Raw genomic sequence first — 26,288 nt, forward strand, 5'->3', positions numbered from 1 at the left:
CCGGCAGAAAATAGTTTGCAGGTTTCTCGGTTTACATTGTTCCACTTTGCACCATTTTCTTACACTTTATTAAAAGCGGAGGTACTTGAATCTTGTGCCAACAGACAGAATTCAAACTGTAAATCCTGCTCCCAAACTCTACGCATCTTACTGATAGTCCCTACCCCTCCTCTTCTCTCTGGAAGTGCACAAATGGCGCAGGAGAGCTGTAAGTGCACACGCATGGGTTGGCTGCCATTTATTAAGTAAAATACTTCATTATTAGGCACAGACAGCACGCAGACGTTAGATTCTTCCAGAAATGATGACTGTTAATGTATACTGTATGATGCCAGTGTTTTTTTTGTTAAAGAATATAACTTATGTGTCCCAACTTTAAAGGCTGTTTACAACTTCCTCACAGTAAGATTTTTTAAAGCAAAACAATTTTAAAAAGAACACCACCACGTTACCATTAACAAAACACATTTACACAATTACAAAGTTTTAGTGAGAACATATTGTAAACAGCCTGAACAAAGGGCTGGCGGTCACGAACCAGCACGTACACGCAGGGAGCACATGCACACATTCAAAAGCAGGACAAGAGATGCTGCCATGTTATGATAGCTGTCATTGAATGTATATTCTAACGCTAGCTATACAAACTCCTTTTATCAGCCAACAACACCTTCAGCTAATACGCGTGCATGTTACGTACGTACATAATGTCGTCATTACGTATGAGAAGCCGCAAGAGGGTGAAATATGTACATACTGTGTAAAACACATTGGAATGTTGGCGCCCTGTAGACATTTGTGTAAATGTTGGAAACTGACCTATTAAGCATTTATTACGTATTCATAATTTTTGCACCTTCATATTAAAAGTTTGTTACGTTTACATTTGCTTACATTGATTGTTTTCCATGCTTTCTTGACAATTGCTTTCTTTCTGCTTTGATGATTAGAGGAAGTTACATTTGAAATTGAAATGTTTACATATTTTTCTCCTAATGCTTATTTTCCATAGGTCATAGAAATATCAACAATGATCAATATTGACCGATGTAAAACACTTTGATACAGTTTTAAGCCGTATCGCCCAGCCCTAGACAGATGCCGTGTCAAGCGGAGTCCTTACCGTGTCTGAGGTGCAGCACTGGCACCCACAGGAGAAGACGGGGCTGGATTTAGTCCTGAAGGCTGCTCACTAGCAGGGAATGCCTGGCTAGAAACCTGGTGAGGCCTCTTGGGGATATTAAACTTCAAAGAGGCAGTGCCAGGTGACTCTGTGGGGAAATAAAACTGTAAATAGCAGCTCCAACCTTATCAGAAAGTAGCTAGAAACATGTTGACGGCTCACGTTTCATGCGGTGCCACAGCTGCTGCCCTGGGTTTTTGGGTTTATTGGCCTCTCCTCGGCCCATACCTGCTCCATACTTCCCGGCCTGCTGTTGGGATGGACTCTGTGGAGGCTGAAAGTTGCTCTGAGCCTGAAAGCCTGTCCCATAGTTAGTCCTTCCCGGTGAGCAGGAGTTGTACACTTGGCTGGGGTCCCCAGATGGATATGACCCGGAACTGTTGGAATTGTAAACACTGTGCGGTGGAGGAGGGGGGTACTGGGGGGGCAAGGGTGGGGGTGGCGGGGCTGCATTGGACTTTTCTGAGGTGGTTGGGCTTTGGGGGGGCTGGGGAGTGGCGGAGGGTTGCGGTTGAGAGGGGTAGCTGGGGGGCTGGTCTTCCATTCCAGGCACAGGAGGTGGCTATTGAGAGAAAAGTACATGTTACTGACAAAACGCCTGGCCATATTGGTCACCTGACAATGGTGTACAAAGTGCACACATTCCTACATTAACAGTTAAACGATTGGTATATCTGCTAGATCTGCAACGATTAGTCGACAATAAAATTTGTTTATGACAATTTTATTTGTCGACAATAGTCGTGACGCCGTCACGTAAGAGAAAAACTTTTGTCCCTCTCCAAGTTCTTTGTTACTGTATTTTGAATTTAAGGTATCTTATTTTCTGGCCCATAAGGCGCACCGGATTATAAGGGCCACTGCCGAGGAGTGCGTCTATTTTCATACAAAAGGCACTGGTTTATAAGGCGCATTAAAAGGGGTCATATTATGATCTTTTTTTTTAAACCCTTCAATGTGATCTACATAACATGTAATGCTGGTTCCTTGGTCAAAATATAGCATAGATTATGTTTTCCACTTCATCTTCAAGTCGTCTTCTGACAGTTGCTTCAGGATGTTTTGTGGGCGGTCTTATTTACGTGCCTCCACTTCAACAGCATATTCTCCCCGTCACCTTTGTTGTAGCGGTGTAGTGTGCAAGGATGCGGGTGGAAGAAGTGTCAAATGATGGAGCTAACTGTTTTAATGACATTCAGACTTTACCTAAATCAATACCGGAACAGCATCTCCTCATGTGACGTACAGCATGGGTCCTTAAAGTGCGGCACAGGGTCCATTTGTGGCTTGTGACTCGTTTATAATTGGCACATTTCAAAAAACACCAGCAAAAATTTAAAAAACAGCAAAAAGCACAATGTGCAAAATATCTAAATGTTGACATTTGTACTACAAATAAACTTTAGTAATGATGACCACTTTAGAACTCCGTGGTTAGTATTACCACAAATACATTTTTAAAAAATGATCAAAGAACAGTCATTTCTAACTGCATTTTGATGCGGATGGGCTGACTGCCGATAGCTTCAATGCTCACACATAACAGACAATGTCTTTCCCCATTAAGAAACGTCATTCCCCAAACTAAACTTGTACAAACACATTGCAGTTCAAACAAGCTAGCTACAGTATTCTCATTTATTAAAAGATGTGCTGTTTTTGCACAAGGTTATTGATATGAACTCCACTGTTTCAAGTTGAAGCTGATTACACATTACACATTATGTTGAACGGGAAGTGAACTTAGGTGACTTCACAAAGGCCAAAGTCAAACAACTGATCACCCTTTGCAATATAAAATAAGAGGTAGACATATTTAAACAGACACAAAAAAATATGGCTCTTATGAACGTAGAACCAGAATGGATGTTTCCTCTGCCAATAAATGTTTGTGTTTATTTGTTTTGGTTATTGAAAAAAATACAACTTATATTAGTGTGTTTAAGTAATTTTTGAGGACATTTAACAAAACCAAGATAATATTGATAACCGTGATAATTTTGGTCACAATAACTATTTCGCCATTTTGTTTGTGTATATTTAAGGGTCCCCCACCCCTACTTAACATAGACAGAAAATGTTTTATAGATTTTGGTTGCGATTTATTATTTTATTTAGGTACAAAATGTTGCTTACATAGTATTTTACTTTGATTTGTATTAACTTGGTATTTAAAAGTTTACATTTCAATCATAATGGTAAAATATGAGAAATACAAGTTAACTGCATTTGAAATGGTATACCTTAGGGCTGGGTGATATATGGAATATACTCGATATAGCGTGGCTTGTTCTCTGTGCGATATAGACAATGACTATATGGTGATATTGGAGTATACGTTCTCACACAGTTGCTTTTAGCTGCGGGCATTACACTACAGGCTCTTCTAACTCTTTCTTGTCTCTCCTTCTCACAGAGACAGAAAACAAGCGCACCTTCTAATATAGGTCATATACTATCGCGCGTGCAACGTCATATGCCCTCGCGGAGCAGAGAGGTAGCAGCATGGGTAACATTAGCTGTAATGCGAGTGGTAATACGAGAAAGTACGAATCTGGCAACAAATGAAGGACGAATTATTTCCCAAGAAAAACAGCACAGGGTCCATCGTCTGGTGATGGTTTGGCTTCAAGCGGTAAGATGTTGAACAGATAACCGTAATATGTCAAGTATGCGGCAAAAGTGTAGCTACAAAAAGTAGAACCACTTCTAATTTGTAGCATCATTTGAAAAGTCACCCGCAAGAGAATGAAGAGTGCTTGAAACTCCGCATGTCAACCTCTCGGCCGGTGCCACACCCACAAAATACAGAGGGAACCATTTTCCGATAAACACCGTATGAAAAAAAAATAGTCAACAGAAGGAGATTAACGTCCACAGGAACCTAGCACATAGCGTAGGACATACTATTTGATTTCCTATAATGCAGCTCATTTTTATTTGACAGTTATTGAAATATCTTGTGTGACATCATGCACAAAAGTGCACTTTGTTTTAAACTATTGTAGTGGCGTTCTGTACAAAAAGTGCACTTTAATTCAGTGTTGTTTTGATATGTCACCTTCGTGACATCATGCACAAAAGTGCACTCATAGCTTGTTTTAAAATGTCTCTGACAATATTGCACTTTCTGTTTTGAAATGACATGAATGTTTGTGGCACTACTTAACTGTTTAATTAATACATACAGTTTTGGTCATTTGACTTAGTTGTGATTTCCCTCTCTGCATGAAAGTTTAAAAGTAGCATATATTCATGCAGTATGAAGAAGAATGTTTTAATGTAGACACATTGAATCATCATACTGATGTGATTATATGCATCAGGTGTTCATTTAAGGCTAAGGCAAAATATCCACATATATATATGATGTATTGTGACATGGCTTAAAAATATTGCCCAGCCATAGTATACCTCCATTATTAAGTATTGTAATTAAATCAGTGTTTTGTTTTTTTTAATCTAAAAAAACTATTGGCAACAATATTTTTTTATCTGCAATAATTTGTAGGTAAATTATTGTCCAGCAAAATGCGTTTTCGGCCCAGGCCTATTACACATTTTACTTCATACCTGTCCGTTTGAAGTTGGCACGACCGGATAAGTCCCCGGGGGTGCAGCATACTGATTTGGTGGATATGCAACAGCATACTGTAAAAAAAAAAGTCAAATAGAGTGTCATGTAGTCCACTTACTTTACTTGTAACACAGTGTTGTGTACTTACAGGACCCATGGGGTTATAGTAGTTATAAGGGTATGCGTATCCTGGATACTGGGGTTGGTTTTGCTGGTACCATTGATAATATTGCTGCTGTTGAATGGCAGCGTCAGTCACTCCCGCCTGAAACTGTTTCGTGCCTGTATTATGATCCAACGTCCAACAGAGGCTTTGCAAATGTAAACTTACCTCTGCGGCAGCCCGGTTGGCTTGGCTATTCTTGGCCTGACTCTTGCTGATTGAAGCAAGGGCTTGCCTTGCTTTCTCCCACTCGGGGTTTTCATGGACGTGGCTTTCTGCAGCAGTCCCGTAAGACCTGCCATCACAGAACTGGAGTTTGAATACAAAGTTGGTATGCGGATGGACATCAGCAGTGGTCTGAATAGTGACCGCACTGGTGCCGTTGTTTTCATTACCACTAAACACCAACACTGATGACGGAGAACATGTCCCTGTTCAGAGTTGTCAAGCTTTTTTGTATTGAGGGCCACGTCGCAGCTACGACTGCCCTCGGGGGGCCACGTGTAACAGCAAATATACACCAATATAAATGTGTAATCGCCTCACACAGTAAAATAACCTATAAATTTAATGTTTTTACGTACAAATGAATGAATAATTTCCTTTGAAATCCTTGGAGATATATTCTCTAACAAACATTTTTGTAGAATATATATAGTGAGGGAGAAGCGGTAGAAAATGGATGGATAGATGTACACTATACCGCCAAAAGCATTTGGCCACCCATCCAAATGATGAGTATCAGGTGTCCTAATCACTTGGCCCGGTGTATAAAATCAAGGATTTCGGCATGGAGACTGTTTCTACAAACATTTGTGAAAGAATGGGCCGCTCTGGAACTATCACAGGATGCCACCTGTGCAACAAATCCAATCATGAAATTTCCTTGCTCCTAAATACTCCAAAGTCAACTTTATTATAAGAAAAGTTGGCGTTTGGGAACAACAACAACTCAGCCACCAGGTGGTAGGCCATGTAAAACTGATAGCGAGGGGTCAGCATAGTGCAAAGACCTTCTGCAGAGTCAGTTGCTACAGAGCTACAAACTTCATGTGACCTTCCAATTAGCCCACGTACAGTACGCAGAGAGCTTCATGGAACAGGTTTCCGTGGCCGATCAGCTGCATCTAAGCCATACATCACCAAGTCCAATGCAAAGCTCGGGATCCAGTGCTGTAAATCACGTCGCAACTGGACCCTAGAGCGGTGGAGACGCCTTCCCTGGACTGATGAATCACACTTTTCCATCTGGCAATCTGATGGACCAGTCTGGGTTTGGAGGTTGCCAGGAGAATGCTACATTTCGGACTGCATTGTGCAGAGTGTGAAATTTGGTGGAGGAGAAATTATGGTGGGGGGTTGTTTTTCAGGAGTTGGGCTTGGCCCCCTAGTTCCAGCGAAAGGAACTTTGAATGCTCCAGGATACCAAAACATTTTAGACCAGAGGTCACCAACGCGGTGCCCGCGGGCACCAGGTCGCCCGTAAGGACCAGATGAGTCGCCCGCTGGCCTGTTCTAAAAATAGCTCAAATAGCAGAACTTACCAGTGAGCTGCCTCTATTTTTTTAAATTTTATTTATTTATTAGAAGGCTGGTCCCGCTTTACTTGACATTTTTAATTCCAGGATTAATTCTAATCAATTTAATTCTAATCAAAATTCTAAAATTAATCTTAATCAGGAAAAATTACTAATGATGTTCCGTAAATATTTTTAAAATTTTTTCCAAAAGATTCGAATTAGCTAGTTTTTCTCTTCTTTTTTTCGGTTGAATTTTGAATTTTAAAGAGTCGAAAATTAAGATAAACTATGTTTCAAAAATAAATTTTCATTTTTTTCGTGTTTTCTCCTCTTTTAAACCGTTCAATTAAGTGTTTTTTTCATCATTTATTCTCTACAAAAAAATTTCAGTAAAAGGAAAAACAATGTACGACAGACAGAAATACCCATTTTTATGTATGTGTATATATATATATATATATGTGTATACACATATATATATATATATATATATATATATATACACACATATATATATATCTATCAGTACCCAAGAAGTAGCTCTTGGTTTCAAATAGGTTGGTGACCCCTGGGTTAGAGTGTCCGCCCTGAGATCGGTAGGTTGTGAGTTCAAAACCTGGCCGAGTAATACCAAAGACTATAAAAATGGGACCCGTTACCTCCCTGCTTGTCACTCAGCATTAAGGTTTGGAATTGGGGGTTAAATCACCAAAAATGATTCCCGGGCGAGGCCACCACTGCTGCCCACTGCTCGCCTCACATCCCAGGAAGTGATCAAGGGTGATGAGTCAAATGCAGAAATCAATTTCGCCACATCTAGTATGTCTGTGACAATCATTGGTACTTTAACTTTTTTTGACTTTAACCTCTGCCAGCCCGGCATCTTTGTTTTCTACCTGTCAACTGTCAGTTCAGGGCTGCTCGCCGGCTCCTCATCACCACTTCAAGATGGCGGCCAAATTTCTCCTGTCCCAGCAGCCAATGCTGCGTCTACTTAGAACATGTCTATGCATAGAATTATCACACTGCATCAAGTGTTCATTCAAGGCGAAATATACGGATGTATATCATGAATAGAAATATGGAGATATGAATAAAAGGCCATAGTTGACACTAGGGCTGGGCGATATATCGATATATCGCGGGTTTGTCTCTGTGCAATATAGAAAAGGACTATATCGTAATATTCGAGTATACGTTCTCACGCAGTTGCTTTTAGCTGCGGGCATTACACTTCAGGCTCTTCTCACTCTATCCTGTCTTTCCTTCTCATAGATGAGCAGGCGCACATTCTTACATACGTCACGTCATATACGTATACGCCCTCGCAGAGCAGAGAGGTAGCAGACTGGGCTACGTTAGCTGCTAACATAGCCGTACGAGTGGTTATAGGAGAGAAAGAAGGTGCGGATCTGGTAACAAATGAAGGAGGACTTAATTCCCAATAAAAACAGCAGGGGGTTCATCGTCTGGCGGTGGTTCGGCTTCAAGTGGGAATATGTCAGACAACCGGTATTTGTCAAGTGTGGGGCAAAAGCGTTGTTATAAAAAGTAGCATTACTGCTAATATTCAGCATCATTTGAAAAGTCACTCGCTACAGAATGAAGAGAATTTTATAACGTCCGTAGTAACCTACCACATAGTGAAGGACAAATACTATTTGATTTCCTATTATGCAGCTCATTTTTATGTGACACTTAAAATGTTTCTGAGAATCTTGCAATTTATGTTTTGGAAATTATTTGAATGTTTGTGCCATTGCTTAATTAATAACTTTAATAAATACACTTTTGTTCAATTGACTTAGTTGTGATTTCCCTCTCTGCATGAAAGTTTAAAAATAGCATATATGAATGCAGTATGAAGAAGAATGTTTTAATGTAGACACATATAATCATCATACTGCTGTGATTCATAGCGACAGCCATCAGACTGTATGATGCATATGTTCCTTGACTGCACTTGAATGTAGAATATATTCACCCATCCATCCATTTTCTACCGCTTATTCCCTTTTGGGGTCACGGGGGGCGCTGGCGCCTATCTCAGCTATAATCGGGTGGAAGGCAGTGTACACCCTGGACAAGTCGCCACCTCATCGCAGGGCCAACACAGATAGACAGACAACATTCACACTCACATTTACACACTAGGGCCAATTTAGTGTTGCCAAACAACCTATCCCCAGGTGCATGTCTTTGGAAGTGGGAGGAAGCCAGAGTACCCGGAGGGAACCCACGCATTCACGGCGAAAACATGCAAACTCCACACATGTAAAATATATTTATACTAAGCATACATTACATATTTTATACATAATATATGTTATATGTAATTTATTATTATTATTGTTTATTGTGAGCGAACTGTGGTGTTGAATTTCCCCCAGGGATCAATAAAGTAATTTCTATTCTATTCTATTATATGCATCAAGTGTTCATTCAAGGCCAAGGCAAAATATTGTTATACATAACGTATATCACGATATGGCCTAAAAATATTGAGATATTAAAGGCCTACTGAAATGAGATTATCTTATTTAAACGGGGATAACAGGTCCATTCTATGTGTCATACCTAATCATTTCGCGATATTGCTATATTTTTGCTGAAAGGATTTAGTAGAGAACATCCACGATAAAGTTTGCAACTTTCGGTGCTAAGAGAAAAGCCCTGCCTCTACCAGAAGTCGCAGACGATGACGTCACACGTGTGGGGGCTCCTCACATATTAACATTGTTTTTAATGGGAGCCTCCAACAAAAAGTGCTATTCGGACCGAGAAAACGACAATTTCCCCATTAATTTGAGCGAGGATGAAAGATTTGTGTTTGAGGATATTGATAGCGACGGACAAGGGAAAAAAAAAGATTAAAAAAAAAAATAAAAAAATGCAATTGCATTGGGACGGATTCCGATATTTTTAGAGACATTTACTAGGATAATTCGGAGAAATCCCTTACCTTTCTATTGTGTTGGGTGTTTTAGTGAGTTAAATAGTACCTGATAGTCGGACGTGTACGTCCACGGGTGTCTTGACGCCAATGTCTCAGGGGAGTCGACGGCAGCTTTATATATGGCACAAGTTCAGCTTTTCTCCGGTAAGAAGCGACTTTTAACCACAATTTTCTCACCGAAACCTGCTGGTTGACATTCCGTCGTGATTCATGTTTGCTTGACCGCGCTCTGATCCATAGTAAAGTTTCACCTCCAGGAATTTTAAACAAGGAATCTCTGTGTTTGTGTGGCCAAAGGCTAAAGCTTCCCAACTCCATCTTTCTACTGTGAATTCTCCAATATTAATTGAAAAAAATGCAAAAGATTCAGCAACACAGATCTCCAAAATACTGTGTAATTATGCCGTTAAAGCAGACGACTTTTAGCTGTGTGTGTGCGCAGCACTCATATTTCCTTAAAGGCCTACTGAAACCCACTACTACCCACCACGCAGTCTGATAGTTTATATAACAATGATGAAATATTAACATTGCAACACATGCCAATACAGCCTTTTTAGTTTACTAAATTACAATTTTACATTTCCCGGGAGTTTCGTCTTCGAAATGTCGTGTAATGATGACATATACGCAAGACGTCACAGGGTTTCAGGAAGTATGAGCACTACGCACACGCGCAGCTAAAAGTCGTCTGCTTTAACGGCTTAATCACACAGTATTTTGGACAGCTGTGTTGCTGAATCTTTTGCAATTTGTTCAATTAATATTGGAGAAGTCACAGTAAAAGGATGGAGTTGGGAAGCTTTAGCCTTTAGCCACACAAACACACGGTGATTACTTGTTTAAAATTCCCGGAGGTGAAAATTTACTAAGGATCACAGCGCGGTCAAGCAGACATGAATCCAGACCAAATGTCAACCAGCAGGTTTCGGTGAGAAAATTGTGGTTAAAAAGTCGCTTCTTACAGGATATCAGCGGAGCTTCTGTCCTGCTGCAGCTTTGTGACTTCCCTCAGAGACACTGCGCGTCAACACACCAGTGGACACACTTCTCCAACTATCAGGTAATATTAAACTCACTAAAATGCAAGCAACACAATGGAAAGATAAGGGATTTCCCAGAACTATCCTAGTAAATGTGTTTAAAAACATCGGAATCCTTCCCAATGCAATGGCGTTTTTATTTTATTTTTTTACTCTTTTTTTTTTTTTTCTCTAGTCCGTCGCTATCAATATCCTTAAACACAAATCTTTCATCCTCGCTCAAATTAATGGGAAAATTGTCGTTTTCTCGGTCCGAATAACACTTTGTGTGGGAGGCTCCCATTAAAAACAATGTGAATATGTGAGGAGCCACCAACATGTGACGTCATCATCTGTGACTTCCGGTAGAGGCAGGGCATTTCTCCAGTTGCGAGCTTTATCTGGATGTTCTCTACTAAATCCTTTCAGCAAAAATATGGCAATATCGCGAAATGACCAAGTATGACACATAGAATGGACCTGCTATCCTAGTTTAAATAAGAAAATCTCATTTCAGTAGGCCTTTAAAACCCGTGACGTCATTATTACACGACGTTTTCTGGACGAAACTCTCGGGAATTTTAAAATTGTAATTTAGTATACTCTAAAGGCCGTATTGAAATGTGTTGCAACGTTAATATTTCATCATTGATATATATACTATCAGACTGCGTGGTGGGTAGTAGTGGGTTTTAAGAGGCCTTTAAAAAAAAAAGCCATATCGCCCAGCCCTACTGTCAGTTCAGGGCTGCTCGCCGGCTCCTCATCACCACTTCAAGATGGCGGCCAAATTTCTCGTGTCCCAGAAGCCAATGCTGCGTCTACTTAGAACATGTCTATGCATAGAATCATCACACTGCTGTGATTATATGCATTAAATGTTCGTTCAAGGCTAAGGCGAAATATCCAGATGTATATGAATACAAATACGGCGATATGAATAAAAGGCCATAGTTGACACAAACTTCGACGGTGACTACAATGTGATTTTAAAGCTAAGCTAGCTAGCTTGGTGTTGATTTGACGCTTTCACGTCGACCTACGTATTTACCCAAGATGAATGTTACTGACTCGCCCACGGCCGCCGTGAGTCCAGCATGAAGTAGTAGATGTTGTGTGAAAGTGTGACATACCAGTTATTAGTCGGGGTTGCTTGAGCCGTGTTGGCCGCCATTTCGCCCTCTGCCCTGCAGCCTAGCTCAATGCTAGGAAAGCCTCTTTGTGCTAACACACCGGAGACACAGCCCTTGGACGGCGACACAAACTGCAATGTCGGACCGCAGTTGAGCGAGTCAGTAAATATGCGGGGTAAAAGTCAGAAAGCTTCTTCCGTCGAACGCCAAACAAATAGGAGAGAGCGTTGATACAAAATGGCGGCGGGACGAAAACGCCGATCCCTGTGACGTCATGCTTACCGGAAATGCGTAGCGGCTTCTTCTCTGTCGACGTCGTGTGGCACTAAATTGTACGAAAATGCAGTTTGGTGACGTGTTAATGATGTAATATTCCGCCGTTCGTTCAATGGTTGGAAATACATAAACAAATCACTGTGTTGGGGATAAATGTAAACGTACTATTTTGTTTCGTCATAGACAAAGCTCCACCAATCAAACGGCTGGCTGGCGGTAAGGAAAGACTCTGGATTGGACAGTTTTCACCTGTCAATCATGTTTAGAGGCGGGTCTTAAAGAAGGCTGCCCAATCACACAAAACGTGTCGGTCCTATGAACAACATCAAGTTTTTTAGTTTTTATTAGGGACAGGGGACCTATGGTTTTTCTAAGGTTTTATTATTACTCTTTATTATTCCGCCGCCTCTTAGAGCTGTAATCTGACCCCTTTAACATGCTTCAAAACTGGCAAAAATTGCCATCTAATAAAAAATTAAAATAAATAAAAAAAACTCAAAATTGAGCTCTAGCGCCCCCTAGGAAAAAAACACAGACACAACTGCCTGTAACTTCCAGTAGGAATGTCGTAGCGACATGAAACAAAAACCTCTATGTAGGTCTAACTTAGACCTAGATTTCATACTCTTGCATCCTTCAGCAAAAATCAACAGGAAGTTGGCAAAAAATCCTTCAAAACAAAAGTTTCCTAAAAAATGTAATTTTTGCCTCTTTGAGCTGTAATTTGACCCCCTTAAAATGATTCAAAACTCACCAAACTGGACACACACATCAGGACTGGTGAAAATTGCGAACTAATAAAAACACAAAACTCAAAATTGCGCTCTAGCGCCCCCTAGGAAAAAACACAGACAAAACTGCTTGTAACGTCCGTTAGGAATGTCATACAGACATAAAACAAAAACCTCTATGTAGGTCTGACTTAGACTTACATTTCATTTACCGATTTCCTTCAGCAAAAATCATCAGGAAGTTGGCAAAAACCCCTTCAAAACAAAAGTTTCCAAGAAAATGTAATTTTTGCCTCTTTGAGCTGTAATTTGACCCCCTTAAATGCTTCAAAACTCACCAAACTGGACACCCACATCAGGACTGGCGAAAATTGTGATCTAATAAAAAAACAAACCCCAAAACTCAAAATTGCGCTCTAGCGTCCCCTAGGAATAAAACACAGACAAAACTGCTCTTGGGAAAAAACACAGACAAAACTGCTTGTAACTTCCGGTAGGAATGTCGTAGAGACATGAAACAAAAACATTTCATTAATTGACATCCTTTTGAAAAAAATCAACAAGAAGTTGGCGATTACCCCTTCAAAACAAAAGTTTTGTAAAAACCCGTCACCTTTTTTCAAACATTATCTCCTCTGAGCGTGTTTGTTGTGTTGGCTTCAAACTCGCACAGGAAAGAGATTGAACCCTTTTGATTAAAAGTTGCCCAAAGAGTTTTTCTAAAAACACCTGCAAAAGTCGGTCCCGTCCATCGCTGCTTGCAGCTCTAATTTATTTATGTATTCAATTGAATAACAAAGATACGTTTATAATTTACTCAACAGTCAAGGCACTTTAAAAAGTAAGGAAAGAAAACAAAAGCAAATACAGATAGAGTAATAAATAATAATAAAATCCATCCATCTGTCCATCCATTACCTGCTGCTTATCCGAGGTCGGGTCGTGGGGGAAGCAGCCTAAGCAATAATAATAATAAACTTAAATAATAACTTAACCCTAAATATTAATAATATATATATATATATGTATATATATATGTATATATATATATATATATATATATATATATATATATATATATATATATATATATATATATATATATATATATATATATTTATATATGTATATATAAAACATAAGACCAGGGGAGCTACCTAAATCACTTTAAATGTTTTTTAAAAATATATCAATTTAAGGTCTTTTGAACTCTTAATAATTAGGCCAATTAGAAAATGTAGGATTTACTTTCATAAATCGACATTTATGTAGAAAAAAATGTGACTGGAGCATAATAATGTTGACAAACATTTCTATGTTACAGTCGTTTATTAAAAATAACAAATAGGTAATATTATTATGTGGCAGGCAAAAATGTTCATACATAGAGGTCTTTTTTTTTTTAAATGAAACAAAAATTCTCTCATTGGATCAATGATTTGAAAATACCAATAACATCTTTAAAGTGTTAAAAATAAAAAAAAAGCCCTGAAATTATTGTATTCAGTAGATTATATAGTTGTTTTAGAAAAGCCAAAATTTTAGTATATATATTTTTTTGAATTACTGTTGTTTTTTATTATTGTATTTATTAATGCATTAATTTATCTAACTGTACGCTCTCTTTACTTTACTTTCTAGATACATTTGTTTTTATATGGCTGTTGATTGCTCAACCTGGTAGATATTTACAAATATATGGAACTGCCATAATTGTAAATTGTGAATATGTATTGTTTATGTATTCGATTGTTCAATTAAAAAAAAAAGCAATTACTAATACATTTAATAATGGATTTCTAGTAGCTTGAATTGGTTCATTGACAAACGTGTCACTTGCGCGGTTTTGGTCATTTTTTAACCTTTAAAACCAGTCCTATATATATATATATATATATATATATATATATATATATATATATATATATATATATTTATTTATTATTATTAATTATTTTTTTCAATTAGTTGGATAATGCAATTTTGGTATAAATTTATTGTGAATACTGAAGAGCCAAAGCCAAACTATATATATATATATATATATATATATATATATATATATATATATATATATATATATATATATATATATATATATATGTATGTATATATAATTTTTTCAATTAGTTAGACAATGCAATTTTGTTAGAAATTTATTGTGATTGCTGAAGAGCCAAAGCCAAACTAATATGCTAACAGTTAGCACTTCAGCCAGATAGCGTCAAGTAACAAAATAAATTTGCAAAATTAGCCAACCAAGCTAAAATGATAGCAGTACTATGCTAACAATAGCATGCTTACAATTAGCATTAATGATCTAAAAAGTTAAAGACCTACTAAGTCCCCTCGAAAAAGCTAAGATGCTATTGTTAGCATGGTAAAATAATAACTAGTATGCGCTAAGTTTCGAAATATATTACTCTGAGGTGTATACTTTAAAAAAATAACACGTAAAAAATAAATTACCTCATGATATTATTACACAACTCGACAAAACAATTCCTGTAGAAAGTGCGTGTGAAGCTCTAAGGCTGAAGCCAAACTGAAATACTGATGGAACGTAAAATGAATGTAGAGAAGTTGGACTGCAGAAATGGTTTGAAGGTTGAAATGGTTTAAATGTTGACCAGCCGATACTGAACTGAAGTGCTGGTGGACTTTAATAAATGGTTTAGCGGTTCAAAACAACATGCAAGTAAAAAAAACAATTTTCTTCAATTAAAACAATGATATGCAAGTAAAAAAAAAATTCAATAAAAAAATATTTGCAAGTTAAAGCAGTTTACTTGAAATAAAATGAACTATAAATAACCATTGATTGATGATTAATTGATTGATTGATTGAACAATGTGCAAGTAAAAAAATGAAAAAAGGGGGGAACACTTGCAGATTAACTTACAGGTTGAGCTAGTTTCCCCTATCTTCTGTCCGCCATTTTACACACCACTTTTTATCTTCTTCTTTGGTATTTTTGGTGGACGGCACTATGCGCAACATAACAATCGCTCTGACGGCCTGACACTGTCTCAGCAGCACCACCTGTCCTTCTGGAGGGTCAATTACAGCTGTTGTACAGTTAGTGCTGTGGATCACATGTGAAGACATGCCCACAGGATGGCACATGTGAAGACACGCCCACACGATGGCTCGTGTGAAGACACGCCCACACGATGGCACGTGTGAAGACACGCCCACACGATGTCACATGTGAAGACACGCCTACAAGATGGCACATGTGAAGACACGTCCACATGATGTCATGTGTGAAGACACGCCCACACGATGTCACATGTGAAGACACGCCCACACGATGTCACATGTGAAGACACGCCCACACGATGGCCCGTGTGAAGACACGCCCACACGATGTCACATGTTAAGACATGCCCACACGATGGCACGTGTGAAGACACGCCCACAAGATGGCACATGTGAAGACACGCCCACACGATGGCCCGTGTGAAGACACGCCCACACGATGTCACATGTTAAGACGCGCCCACACGATGGCACGTGTGAAGACACGCCCACACGATGGCACATGTGAAGACACGCCCACATGTGAAGACACGCCCACACGATAGCACATGTGAAGACACCCCCACACGATGGCCCGTGTGAAGACACGCCCACACGATGTCACATGTTAAGACGCGCCCACGCGATGGCACGTGTGAAGACACGCCCACACGATGGCACATGTGAAGACACGCCCACATGTGAAGACACGCCCACATGATGGCATATTTGAAGACACGCCCACACGATGGCACGTGTGAAGACACGCCCACACAATGTCACATGTTAAGACACGCCCACACAATGGCACGTGTGAAGACACGCCCACACGATGGCACATGTGAAGACACGCCCACATGTGAAGACACGCCCACATGATGGCCTATTTGAAGACGCGCCCACAAGATGTCACATGTGAAGACACGCCCACAGGATGTCACAAGTGAAGACACGTCCACATGATGTCATATGTAAAGACACACCCACACAATGTCACATGTAAAGACACGCCCACAAGATGGCACGTGTGGATACACTCCCACACGATGGCACATGTGAAGACACACCCACACGATGTCACATGTGAAGACACGCCCACAAGATGTCACATGTGAAGACACGCCCACAAGATGTCACATGTGATGACACGCCCACACGATGGCACATGTGAAGACACGCCCACACGATGTCACATGTGAAGACACGCCCACACAATGGCACGTGTGAAGACACGCCCACACGATGTCACATGTGAAGACACACCGACACGATGTCATATGTAACGACACGCCCACACGATGGCACGTGTGAAGACACCTCCACAAAATGGCATGTGTGAAGACACGGCCACACGATGTCACATGTGAAGACACACCCACAAGATGGCACGTGTGAAAACACGCCCACAAGATGTCACATGTGAAGACACACCCACAGGATGGCACATGTGAAGACACGCCCACACGATGTTACATGTGAAGACACGCCCACATGTTGGCACATGTGAAGACTTGCCCATATGTGAATACACGCCCACAGGATGTCACATGTGAAGACACGCCCACATGAGAAGACACGCCCACACAATGTCACATGTGAAGACATGCCCACACACGGCACGTGTGAAGACCCGGCCACATGTTAAGACACGCCCACACGATGGCACGTGTGAAGACACGCCCACAAGATGTCACATGTGAAGACACGCCCACATGATGTCACATGTGAAGACGCGCCCACAGGAAGGCACATGTGAAGACACGCCCACAAGGTGTCACATGTGAAGACACGCCCACATCATGTCACATGTGAAGACACGCCCACAAGATGGCACGTGTGAAGACACGCCCACAAGATGTCACATGTGAAGACACGCCCACATGATGTCACATGTGAAGACGCGCCCACAGGAAGGCACATGTGAAGACACGCCCACAAGGTGTCACATGTGAAGACACGCCCACATCATGTCACATGTGAAGACACGCCCACAAGATGGCACGTGTGAAGACACGCCCACACGATGTGACATGTTAAGACACGCCCACACGATGGCCAGTGTGAAGACATGCCCACAAGGAGCACGTGTGAAGACACGCCCACACGATGGCACGTGTGAAGACCCGGCCACATGTTTAGACGCGCCCACAGGATGGCACATGTGAAGACACGCCCACAAGATGGCACGTGTGAAGACACACCCACACGATGTGGCATGTTAAGACACGCCCACACGATGGCACGTGTGAAGACACACCCACACGATGTCACATGTTAAGACACGCCCACACGATGGCATGTGTGAAGACACGCCCACACGATGGCATGTGTGAAGACACGCCCACACGATGGCACATGTGAAGACTTGCCCACATGAGAAGACACGCCCACACATGGCACGTGTGAAGACACGCCCACATGATGTCACATGTGAAGAAACGCGCACACGATGTCACATGTGAAGACACGCCCACATGTGAAGACACACCCACAGGATGGCACGTGTGAAGACACGCCCACAAGATGGCATGTGTGAAGACACGCCCACACAATGGCACGTGTGAAGACACGCCCACATGTGAAGACACGCCCACTTGTGAAGACACACCCACAGGATGGCACTTGTGAAGATATGCCCACATGTGAAGACACACCCACAGGATGGCACATGTGAAGATACGCCCACATGTGAAGACACGCCCACATGTGAAGACACACCCACAGGATGGCACATGTGAAGACACGCCCACATGTGAAGACACACCCACAGGATGGCACATGTGAAGATACGCCCACATGTGAAGACACGCCCACATGTGAAGACACACCCACAGGATGGCACATGTGAAGACACGCCCACATGTGAAGACACACCCACAGGATGTCACATGTGAAGATAAGCCCACAAGATGTCACATGTGAAGACACGCCCACAGGATGGCACATATGAAGACACGCCCAGAAGATGTCACATGTGAAGACACGCCCACATGGTGGCACGTGTGAAGACATGCCCACATGTTAAGACATGCCCACAGGATGGCACATATGAAGACACGCCCACAAGATGTCACATGCGAGGAAACGCCCACAAGATGTCAGATGGGAAGACAGACCCACGGGATGGCTCATGTGAAGACACGCCCACACGTTGGTACATGTGAAAACACGCCCACACGTGAAGACACGCCCACAAGATGTCAGATGGGAAGACACACCCACACGATGTCACATGTGAAGACACGCCCACACAATGGCACATGTGAAAACACGCCCACATTTGAAGGCACGCCCACAGGATGTCACATGTGAAGACACGCCCACAACAAGAAGGAGTCACCATTGTTTCTTTGACCTTTAGGAAGGAAGTGAGCCAGGATGCAGTGTGATGTCATCTAACACCTGCACTCAAACTTCTCTAATCACAGGTTTACTCCTTCCTCCACTTCCAAGAGTGGCAAGCTGTATTCATAGACTAAACTTCTCTGATCACAGGTGTACTCCTTCCTCCACTTCCAGGCTGCACTTTGGACACCTTTGAGCTGCCCTCACACGCCATGTTTACATGCACTAAAAACACTTTTAAAACACAACTAAAAGCCTTTTTTTTGTTTGTTGACGTATGTGGAGGATGTGAGTCTTTTGAACTTTAACTGAGGGTCCTTGAACACACCACAGTTCTTAGAAGCAAAAGTGAAAGTTCAACATAACTTTGTCTAAAATGGATTTATTATATTTTGTCCTAAAATGCTGACAGTGTACATGTGAATTTATTACATTTTGTCCTTAAATGCTAACAGTGTGCGTGTGAAATTGGTATATTTGTCCTAAAATGCTAACAATGTGCGTGTGAATGTATTCTATGTTGTCCTAAAATGCTAACAGTGTGAATGCTAAAAGGCGATGTTGTCGTGCTCGTAGTGAATTTTTTTAATTTTTTATTTACCGATTGTTTTTTTTACAGTATTTTTTTCAACTTCGGAATCGTTTCTTTTTTATGCAATAATTTTTTTTCTACTTGAAAATTGTTTCCTTGATTTGCAGTAAATTGTTGTCATATGTGTGAATCGCTTTTTCAATGAAGATTTTTAATTTTTTTATTTGCTTGCAATATTGTTTTGTTTTTTTTACTTCTGAATCGGTTCCATCTATTGGGATATTTTTTTGGACTCCCAAATTGTTTTAAATTCCAGAAAATTGTTGTCATACTTGTAAATGTTTTTTTCATTGAAGAAAATTGTTGTTTAATTTTTTTATTTATGAGATAAAAAAAGATTACTTTTTACTCATGAAATATGACCTTTTATCTCATAATTTCGACTTTGTATCTCATAAATATGACTTAATTTAATCTCATAATTATGACATTTTATCTCAAAAATATGAATTTTTATCTCATAAATATGACCTTTTATATCATGATTGTGACTTTTTATCTAATAAATATGACATATCTCATAATGACGACTGGTTTTCTAAATATTTGACCTTTTTTTCTCATAATTTTGACTTTTTCCTCATAATTTTGACTTTAAAATCTCATAAATATGACTTTTATGTCATATTTAGGAATTTTTAACACATGAATATGAATTGTTGCCACATATAAATATGACTTTTATCACACAATGTTTTTTATCACATAAATATGAATTGTTGCCACATGAATATGACTTTTATGGCATAACAATGTTTTTTATCACATAAATATGAATTGTTGCCACATAAATATGACTTTTATCGCATACTAATGTTTTTTATCACATAAATATGACTTTCTGCCACATAAATATGACTTATCACACACACACACATATATATATATATATATATATATATATATATATATATATATATATATATATATATATAAAACTTCTTATCACATACATATAACTTTTTATCTCACAAATATTTTTCCGTATAATCTCGACATTTTATCTCATAATTACGATTTTTAAAATCTCATAATTACGATTCTTATCAGACAATGACATTATTTCCTTATAAAATGTACTCATGTTGTTTTTATGGTAAATATGACTTAAATCTCATAAATATCCTTTTTCTCATCAATATGACTTTCTCCAAATTTCGACATTTTATCTCATAACGACATTTCAATCTCACAATTACGACTTTTCATCAAATAAATATGATTTTTTCCTCATAATTTCACATCCATCCATCCATTTTGTACTGCTTGTCCCTTTTTTGCGCTGGTGCCTATCTCAACTACAATCAGGCGGAAGGCGGGGTGCACCCTGGACAAGTCGCCACCTCATGGGGGAATAATTTCACATATTTACAATTTTTATCACATCATTTGGACTTTTTTCAACATAAAAATGGACTCATATTTATGAGTTTTTTCTCATAAATAATATTGTTTTGTCTTAATAACTTTTTTGTCACTCATAAATTCGACAGATTTACGATTTTTATCACATCATTTGGACTTTTTTCCACATAAAAATGGACTCATAATTATTATTTTTTTTTTCTCATACATAACTGTGTTGGCCCTGCGATGAGAAAGCGACTTGTCCAGGGTGTACACAGCCTTCCGCCCAATTGTAGCTGAGGTAGGCGCCAGCGCCCCCCGCGACCCCAAAAGGGAATAAGCGGTAGAAAATGGATGTTTTAGAAAATTAATACTTTTTATCTGAATGACGATTTTGCCATTAATGCCATTTGATCTCATAATTGTGACTTTCCTTCATCTATGTGACATTTGATCCGACAAGTATGACGGGTGTCGGGAACAGATCCGTGATTTATCTAAAAGGTCAAAGTCCATTCCATGAATTGATTAACGTGGAACCCGACTTAAGTAAGTTTAAAAACTAATTCGGGTGTTACCATTTAGTGGTCGATTGTATGGAATATGTACTGAACTGTGCAATCTACTAATAAAAGTTTCAATCAATCAATCGAAATTCTAAGCTCCACAGACGTGCGGATGACAGGTCGTTCACTTCAAAGTTGCGGATCGTTTACGAACGACCCATCCCGATGACGTCGTCGGCTAAAAAAAGGGACGCGAAGTGACAACAATCAGATTTTTTTTCATCATGGATGAAACGGCGACGCGGAGTTGAGTTCACGTGTTAAAATCGTCGCAGTGGAAGTTTAATAAAAAAAAAAAGCAAAAAAAAAAAAAAGATGCCGTTCCACTCCGACTGTGACGTCACATCCGGGGATCGCGCCCATCCCTTTGGAAGAAAAAAAAGTAGTTGGGGAAGAAAAGTGACGGAGATGCAGAAGTAAAAGTGGAATATTTTCTTGCCGCAGCAGGACGAGATCACGCCGACAAGTCAGCCACGTAAGTGCCGCGTGTCTGCGTGGAAAGAGTCGCGCGATGATCGATCACCGTATCGCTCCCAACTCCTTAATTGTACGTCGGGATCGATTGGAGCGCCTAAACTTTTACGTCGTCTCTCTCGCCAATGACGCCTGCACAAAAATATTATTTGCAGGAAAATCAGCGTGTTGTTTTTCTACTTATTTGTCCCCACTCACCCCCCCACACCCCCACACCTCCCACTCACCCCACACCCGCACTAAATATGTGCTGGCATTGCAAGGATCGTCTTGGAGTACAAGTCCCGGCATGGCCTTGCAACATTACACAATCTTATTTAGCCTGCAGATATACATATACATGCATATCTATATCTATATGTGTATAGTCTAGGTTTCCATGGTTTGTCCGTTATACAGCGCTCAATACTGGGTAGAGAACGTTTTCCTGATCTTCAGGGGATTTTAAAGTCAGGTAAACCTGCGAAACAGGCTTGTGGGGATGATATAGCTTCTGTGATTTTTCCTGACCTAATATATATATATATATATATATATATATATATATATATATATATATATATATATATATATATATATATATATATATATATATATATGTGTGTGTGTGTCTTGATTGGATTATCCAGAGAATAGTGCTCGATACCGTGGTAGAGCGCAATATGTATGTGTGGGAAAAATCACTACTTCATCTCTACAGAACTGTTTCATGAGGGGTTCCCTCAACCTAAATCTCCTGTTGATTGAGGGAACCCCTCATGAAACAGTTCTGTAGAGATGAAGTAGTCTTGTGATTTTTCCCACACATACATACATACATATATATATATATATATATATATATATATATATATATATATATATATATATATGTATATATACACAGACACATCCATTAGGTCAGAAAAAACACAGAGCCTATATCATCCCATCCATGGATATATATATATATATATATATATATATATATATATATATATATGTACACCCACACACACATATATATGTATGCATATATACCACACACACACATATATATATATACACATATATGTATGTATATACACACATGTATATATGTATGTATATACAGTATATATATACAGTATATATATATATATACATATGTGTGTATATATATATATACATATATATACACACATATGTATGCATATATACCACACACACACATATATATATACACACACATGTATATATATATGTATATGTATATATATACATATATGCATATATATATATATATGCATACATATATATACACACATATGTATGCATATATACCACACACACACATATATATATATATATACACACACATGTATATATATATGTATATATATATATACATGTGTGTGTATATATATATATATGTGTGTGTGTGGTATATATGCATACATATGTGTGTGTATATATATATATATATATATATATATATATATATATATATACACACATATGTATATATATATACTGTATATATATACATATATACATGTGTGTATATACATACATATATGTGTATATATATATATATATGTGTGTGTGGTATATATGCATACATATATGTGTGTGTGTGTGTACATATATATATATATATATCCATGGATGGGATGATATAGGCTCTGTGTTTTTTCTGACCTAATGGATGTGTCTGTGTATATATACATATATATATATATATATGTATGTATGTATGTGTGGGAAAAATCACAAGACTATATGTATATGTATATACATATACATATATACATATAAATATACATATATATATATATATATACACATACACACATACATACATACATACATACATATATATATACATATATATATAAACACATACATACATACATACATACATATATACATATATATATAAACACATACATACATACATACATACATATATATATATATATATATATATATATATATATATATATATATATATATATATATATATATATATATATATATATATATATATATATATATATATATATATATATCTCCGTGGATGGGATGATATTGCCTCTCTGTGTTATTTCCTGACCACATATATACCGTGATGGAGCAGGGTCCTCAGGGGATTTTAAAATCCCCTGAAAAGCAGGGAAACCTGCCAAACAGGCTTGTAGGGATGATATAGCCTTTGTGTTTATTCCTGACCTAACGAATATATATATATATATATATATATATATATATATATATATATATATATATATATATATATATATATGTATTGGACTTGGTAGAAGTGCTGTTTTTGTGCGACGTAAACAAAATGAGTGACAAAGTAGAAGTATAAACAAAAGTAGCTACCTTTGATGTCCCAGCAATGTGCTTTGTTTTGATGGCGGACTTGGTCGAAAAATGTAGACGGAGAAGCTGAAAGAAAAAAAGGGCGGAAAAAGGGCTTTGGAAAACTGGGGATTTCTTGAATTTTCTTGAATTTGGAAACTGGTAGTTTGAATGTCCAGGATGAGTGGAATGTGTTGAAAGGGAAACTGTTCAAATCGGGAGAGAAATGTGGGAATTGTGCTCGTTTGCAAATATTTTCTGTGGAAATAATGTCCTTAAAAACCTGGAATTCCTGGTAATTTGTGATCATTTGAGAAGAGGAAAATATGGTTGGTCTTAAATTCCAGCAGAACCCAAAATGTTGATACTTGAATGGTTCTGATCGGATGAAAATTGAGGAAATAGAAGTCAAAAGAAAAAGGGCAAAAACAGTGGTGTTCATAAGCAGAAATTTTCGGGTAATCAGGGAAATTGTGGAATCCAGAAACACTGGTTTGAATGTCCAGGGTGAGTGGAGTGGTTGCGTTGAATCGGTCAACAAATGTAGGAATTGTGCAGGTTTGAAAAATGCCACATTCATTTCGATGGGAGTTTCCTGGTAATTTCAGGCAAAGTGTTTTGTTTTTTGAAGGTTAGGAATAGAATGAAGGAGCTAAATTGGTTGGTTTTAGAATTGTTTGGATCGGTCGGGAAATGTTGAAGTAGTAACACCATTTGTTGGAGGAGGAGTTATGGAATTCCTGGAAAACAGGAATTTCTGGGGGAACTAGGGAAAGTGTTCGTTTTAATGTCCAGGATGAGTGGAATGGTTTCATTTGCTTAAGAAATGTGGAAAATGTGGGATTTAGGAAACATTGTCCGTTCATTGGAATAGGAATTTTCCTGGAAATTTTGGGGGATTCGTACGAAAAAAGACTTTTGATGTCCCAACTTAGTGGAAAGTTTTGATCGTGGAATGGTTGGACAATGAAGACAAAGAAGCCGGAATAAAAAAGGGTGGAAATACATCTTTGTAAAACCGGGAACTCCTGGAATTTTTTTGTAACTTGGAGAATGGTAGTTTGAATGTCCAGGATGTTAGAATTTGTTGAAACCGTTTAAACCGGGTGAGAAATGTGGGTATTGTGCCAGTTTGAACATATTTTCACTGGTAAAAATGTCCCGAAAAACCCGGAATTCCTGGTAATCTAGGATATTCGGGAAGAGTATTCACATTGAACATAAACTATTAAGATAGAGTATTCACATTAAACATAAACTACTAAAACACAGTATTCACATTGAACATAAATTACAGAGACACAGTATTGACATTACACATAAACTACTAAGACAGTATTGACATTGAACATAAACTACTAAGATGCAGTATTCACATTGAACATAAACTACTAAGGTACAGTATTGACATTGAACATAAACTACTAAGATACAGTATTGACATTAAACATAAACTAGTAAGATACAGTATTCACATCGAACATAAACTACTAAGACACAGTATTCGCATTGAACATAAACTACTAAGATACAATATTCACATAGAACATAAACTATTCAGAGTATTCACATTGAACATAAACTAGTAAGACACAGTACTTACATTGAACATAAACTACTGAGATACAGTATTTACATTGAACATAAACTACTAAGATAAAGTAGTCCCATTGAACAAACTACTAAGATACAGTATTTACATTGAACATAAACTACTAAGATAGAGTAGTCCCATTGAACATAAACTACTAAGATACAGTATTCACATTGAACATAAACTACTAAGATACAGTATTCACATTGAACATAAACTACTAAGACATATTATTAACATTGAACATAAACTACTCAGATACAGTATTCACATTGAACATAAACTACTAAGACATATTATTAACATTGAACATAAACTACTCAGATACAGTATTCACATTGAACATAAACTACTAAGACATATTATTAACATTGAACATAAACTATTCAGAGTATTCACATTGAACATAAACTAGTAAGATACAGTATTCACATTGAACATAAACTACGAAGATACAGTATT

At 38.4% G+C, this 26,288-nt stretch overlaps 2 protein-coding genes across 5 annotated transcripts in view; one reads left to right on the forward strand and one right to left on the reverse strand.

Moving 5' to 3' along the window:
- leng8 (leukocyte receptor cluster (LRC) member 8) overlaps nt 1-11,984 on the reverse strand; it is a 28,582-nt gene extending 16,598 nt beyond the window's left edge. Inside the window, exons 1-6 of one of the 3 annotated variants that reach the window (XM_061915274.1) lie at nt 11,837-11,984; nt 5,092-5,218; nt 4,909-5,031; nt 4,757-4,834; nt 1,346-1,745; nt 1,124-1,271 (exon numbers count right to left, since the gene is read on the reverse strand). In XM_061915274.1, coding sequence (XP_061771258.1) covers nt 1,124-1,271; nt 1,346-1,745; nt 4,757-4,834; nt 4,909-5,031; nt 5,092-5,218; nt 11,837-11,958 — 998 coding nt within the window. In that variant the 5' untranslated portion in view covers nt 11,959-11,984. The other 2 variants (XM_061915276.1, XM_061915275.1) reach the window with 2 other exon arrangements.
- The window catches only part of cdc42ep5 (CDC42 effector protein (Rho GTPase binding) 5), a 28,864-nt gene continuing 12,750 nt past the window's right edge, over nt 10,175-26,288 (forward strand). The window contains exons 1-2 of one of the 2 annotated variants that reach the window (XM_061915279.1): nt 10,175-10,330; nt 10,397-10,462. In XM_061915279.1, coding sequence (XP_061771263.1) covers nt 10,296-10,330; nt 10,397-10,462 — 101 coding nt within the window. In that variant the 5' untranslated portion in view covers nt 10,175-10,295. Of the gene's footprint in view, nt 10,331-10,396; nt 10,463-21,753; nt 21,909-26,288 lie in introns of those variants that run through there. The other variant, XM_061915280.1, reaches the window with a different exon arrangement.

Source organism: Nerophis ophidion, linkage group LG11, assembly GCF_033978795.1.
Source record: "Nerophis ophidion isolate RoL-2023_Sa linkage group LG11, RoL_Noph_v1.0, whole genome shotgun sequence".
NCBI lineage: Eukaryota > Metazoa > Chordata > Actinopteri > Syngnathiformes > Syngnathidae > Nerophis > Nerophis ophidion.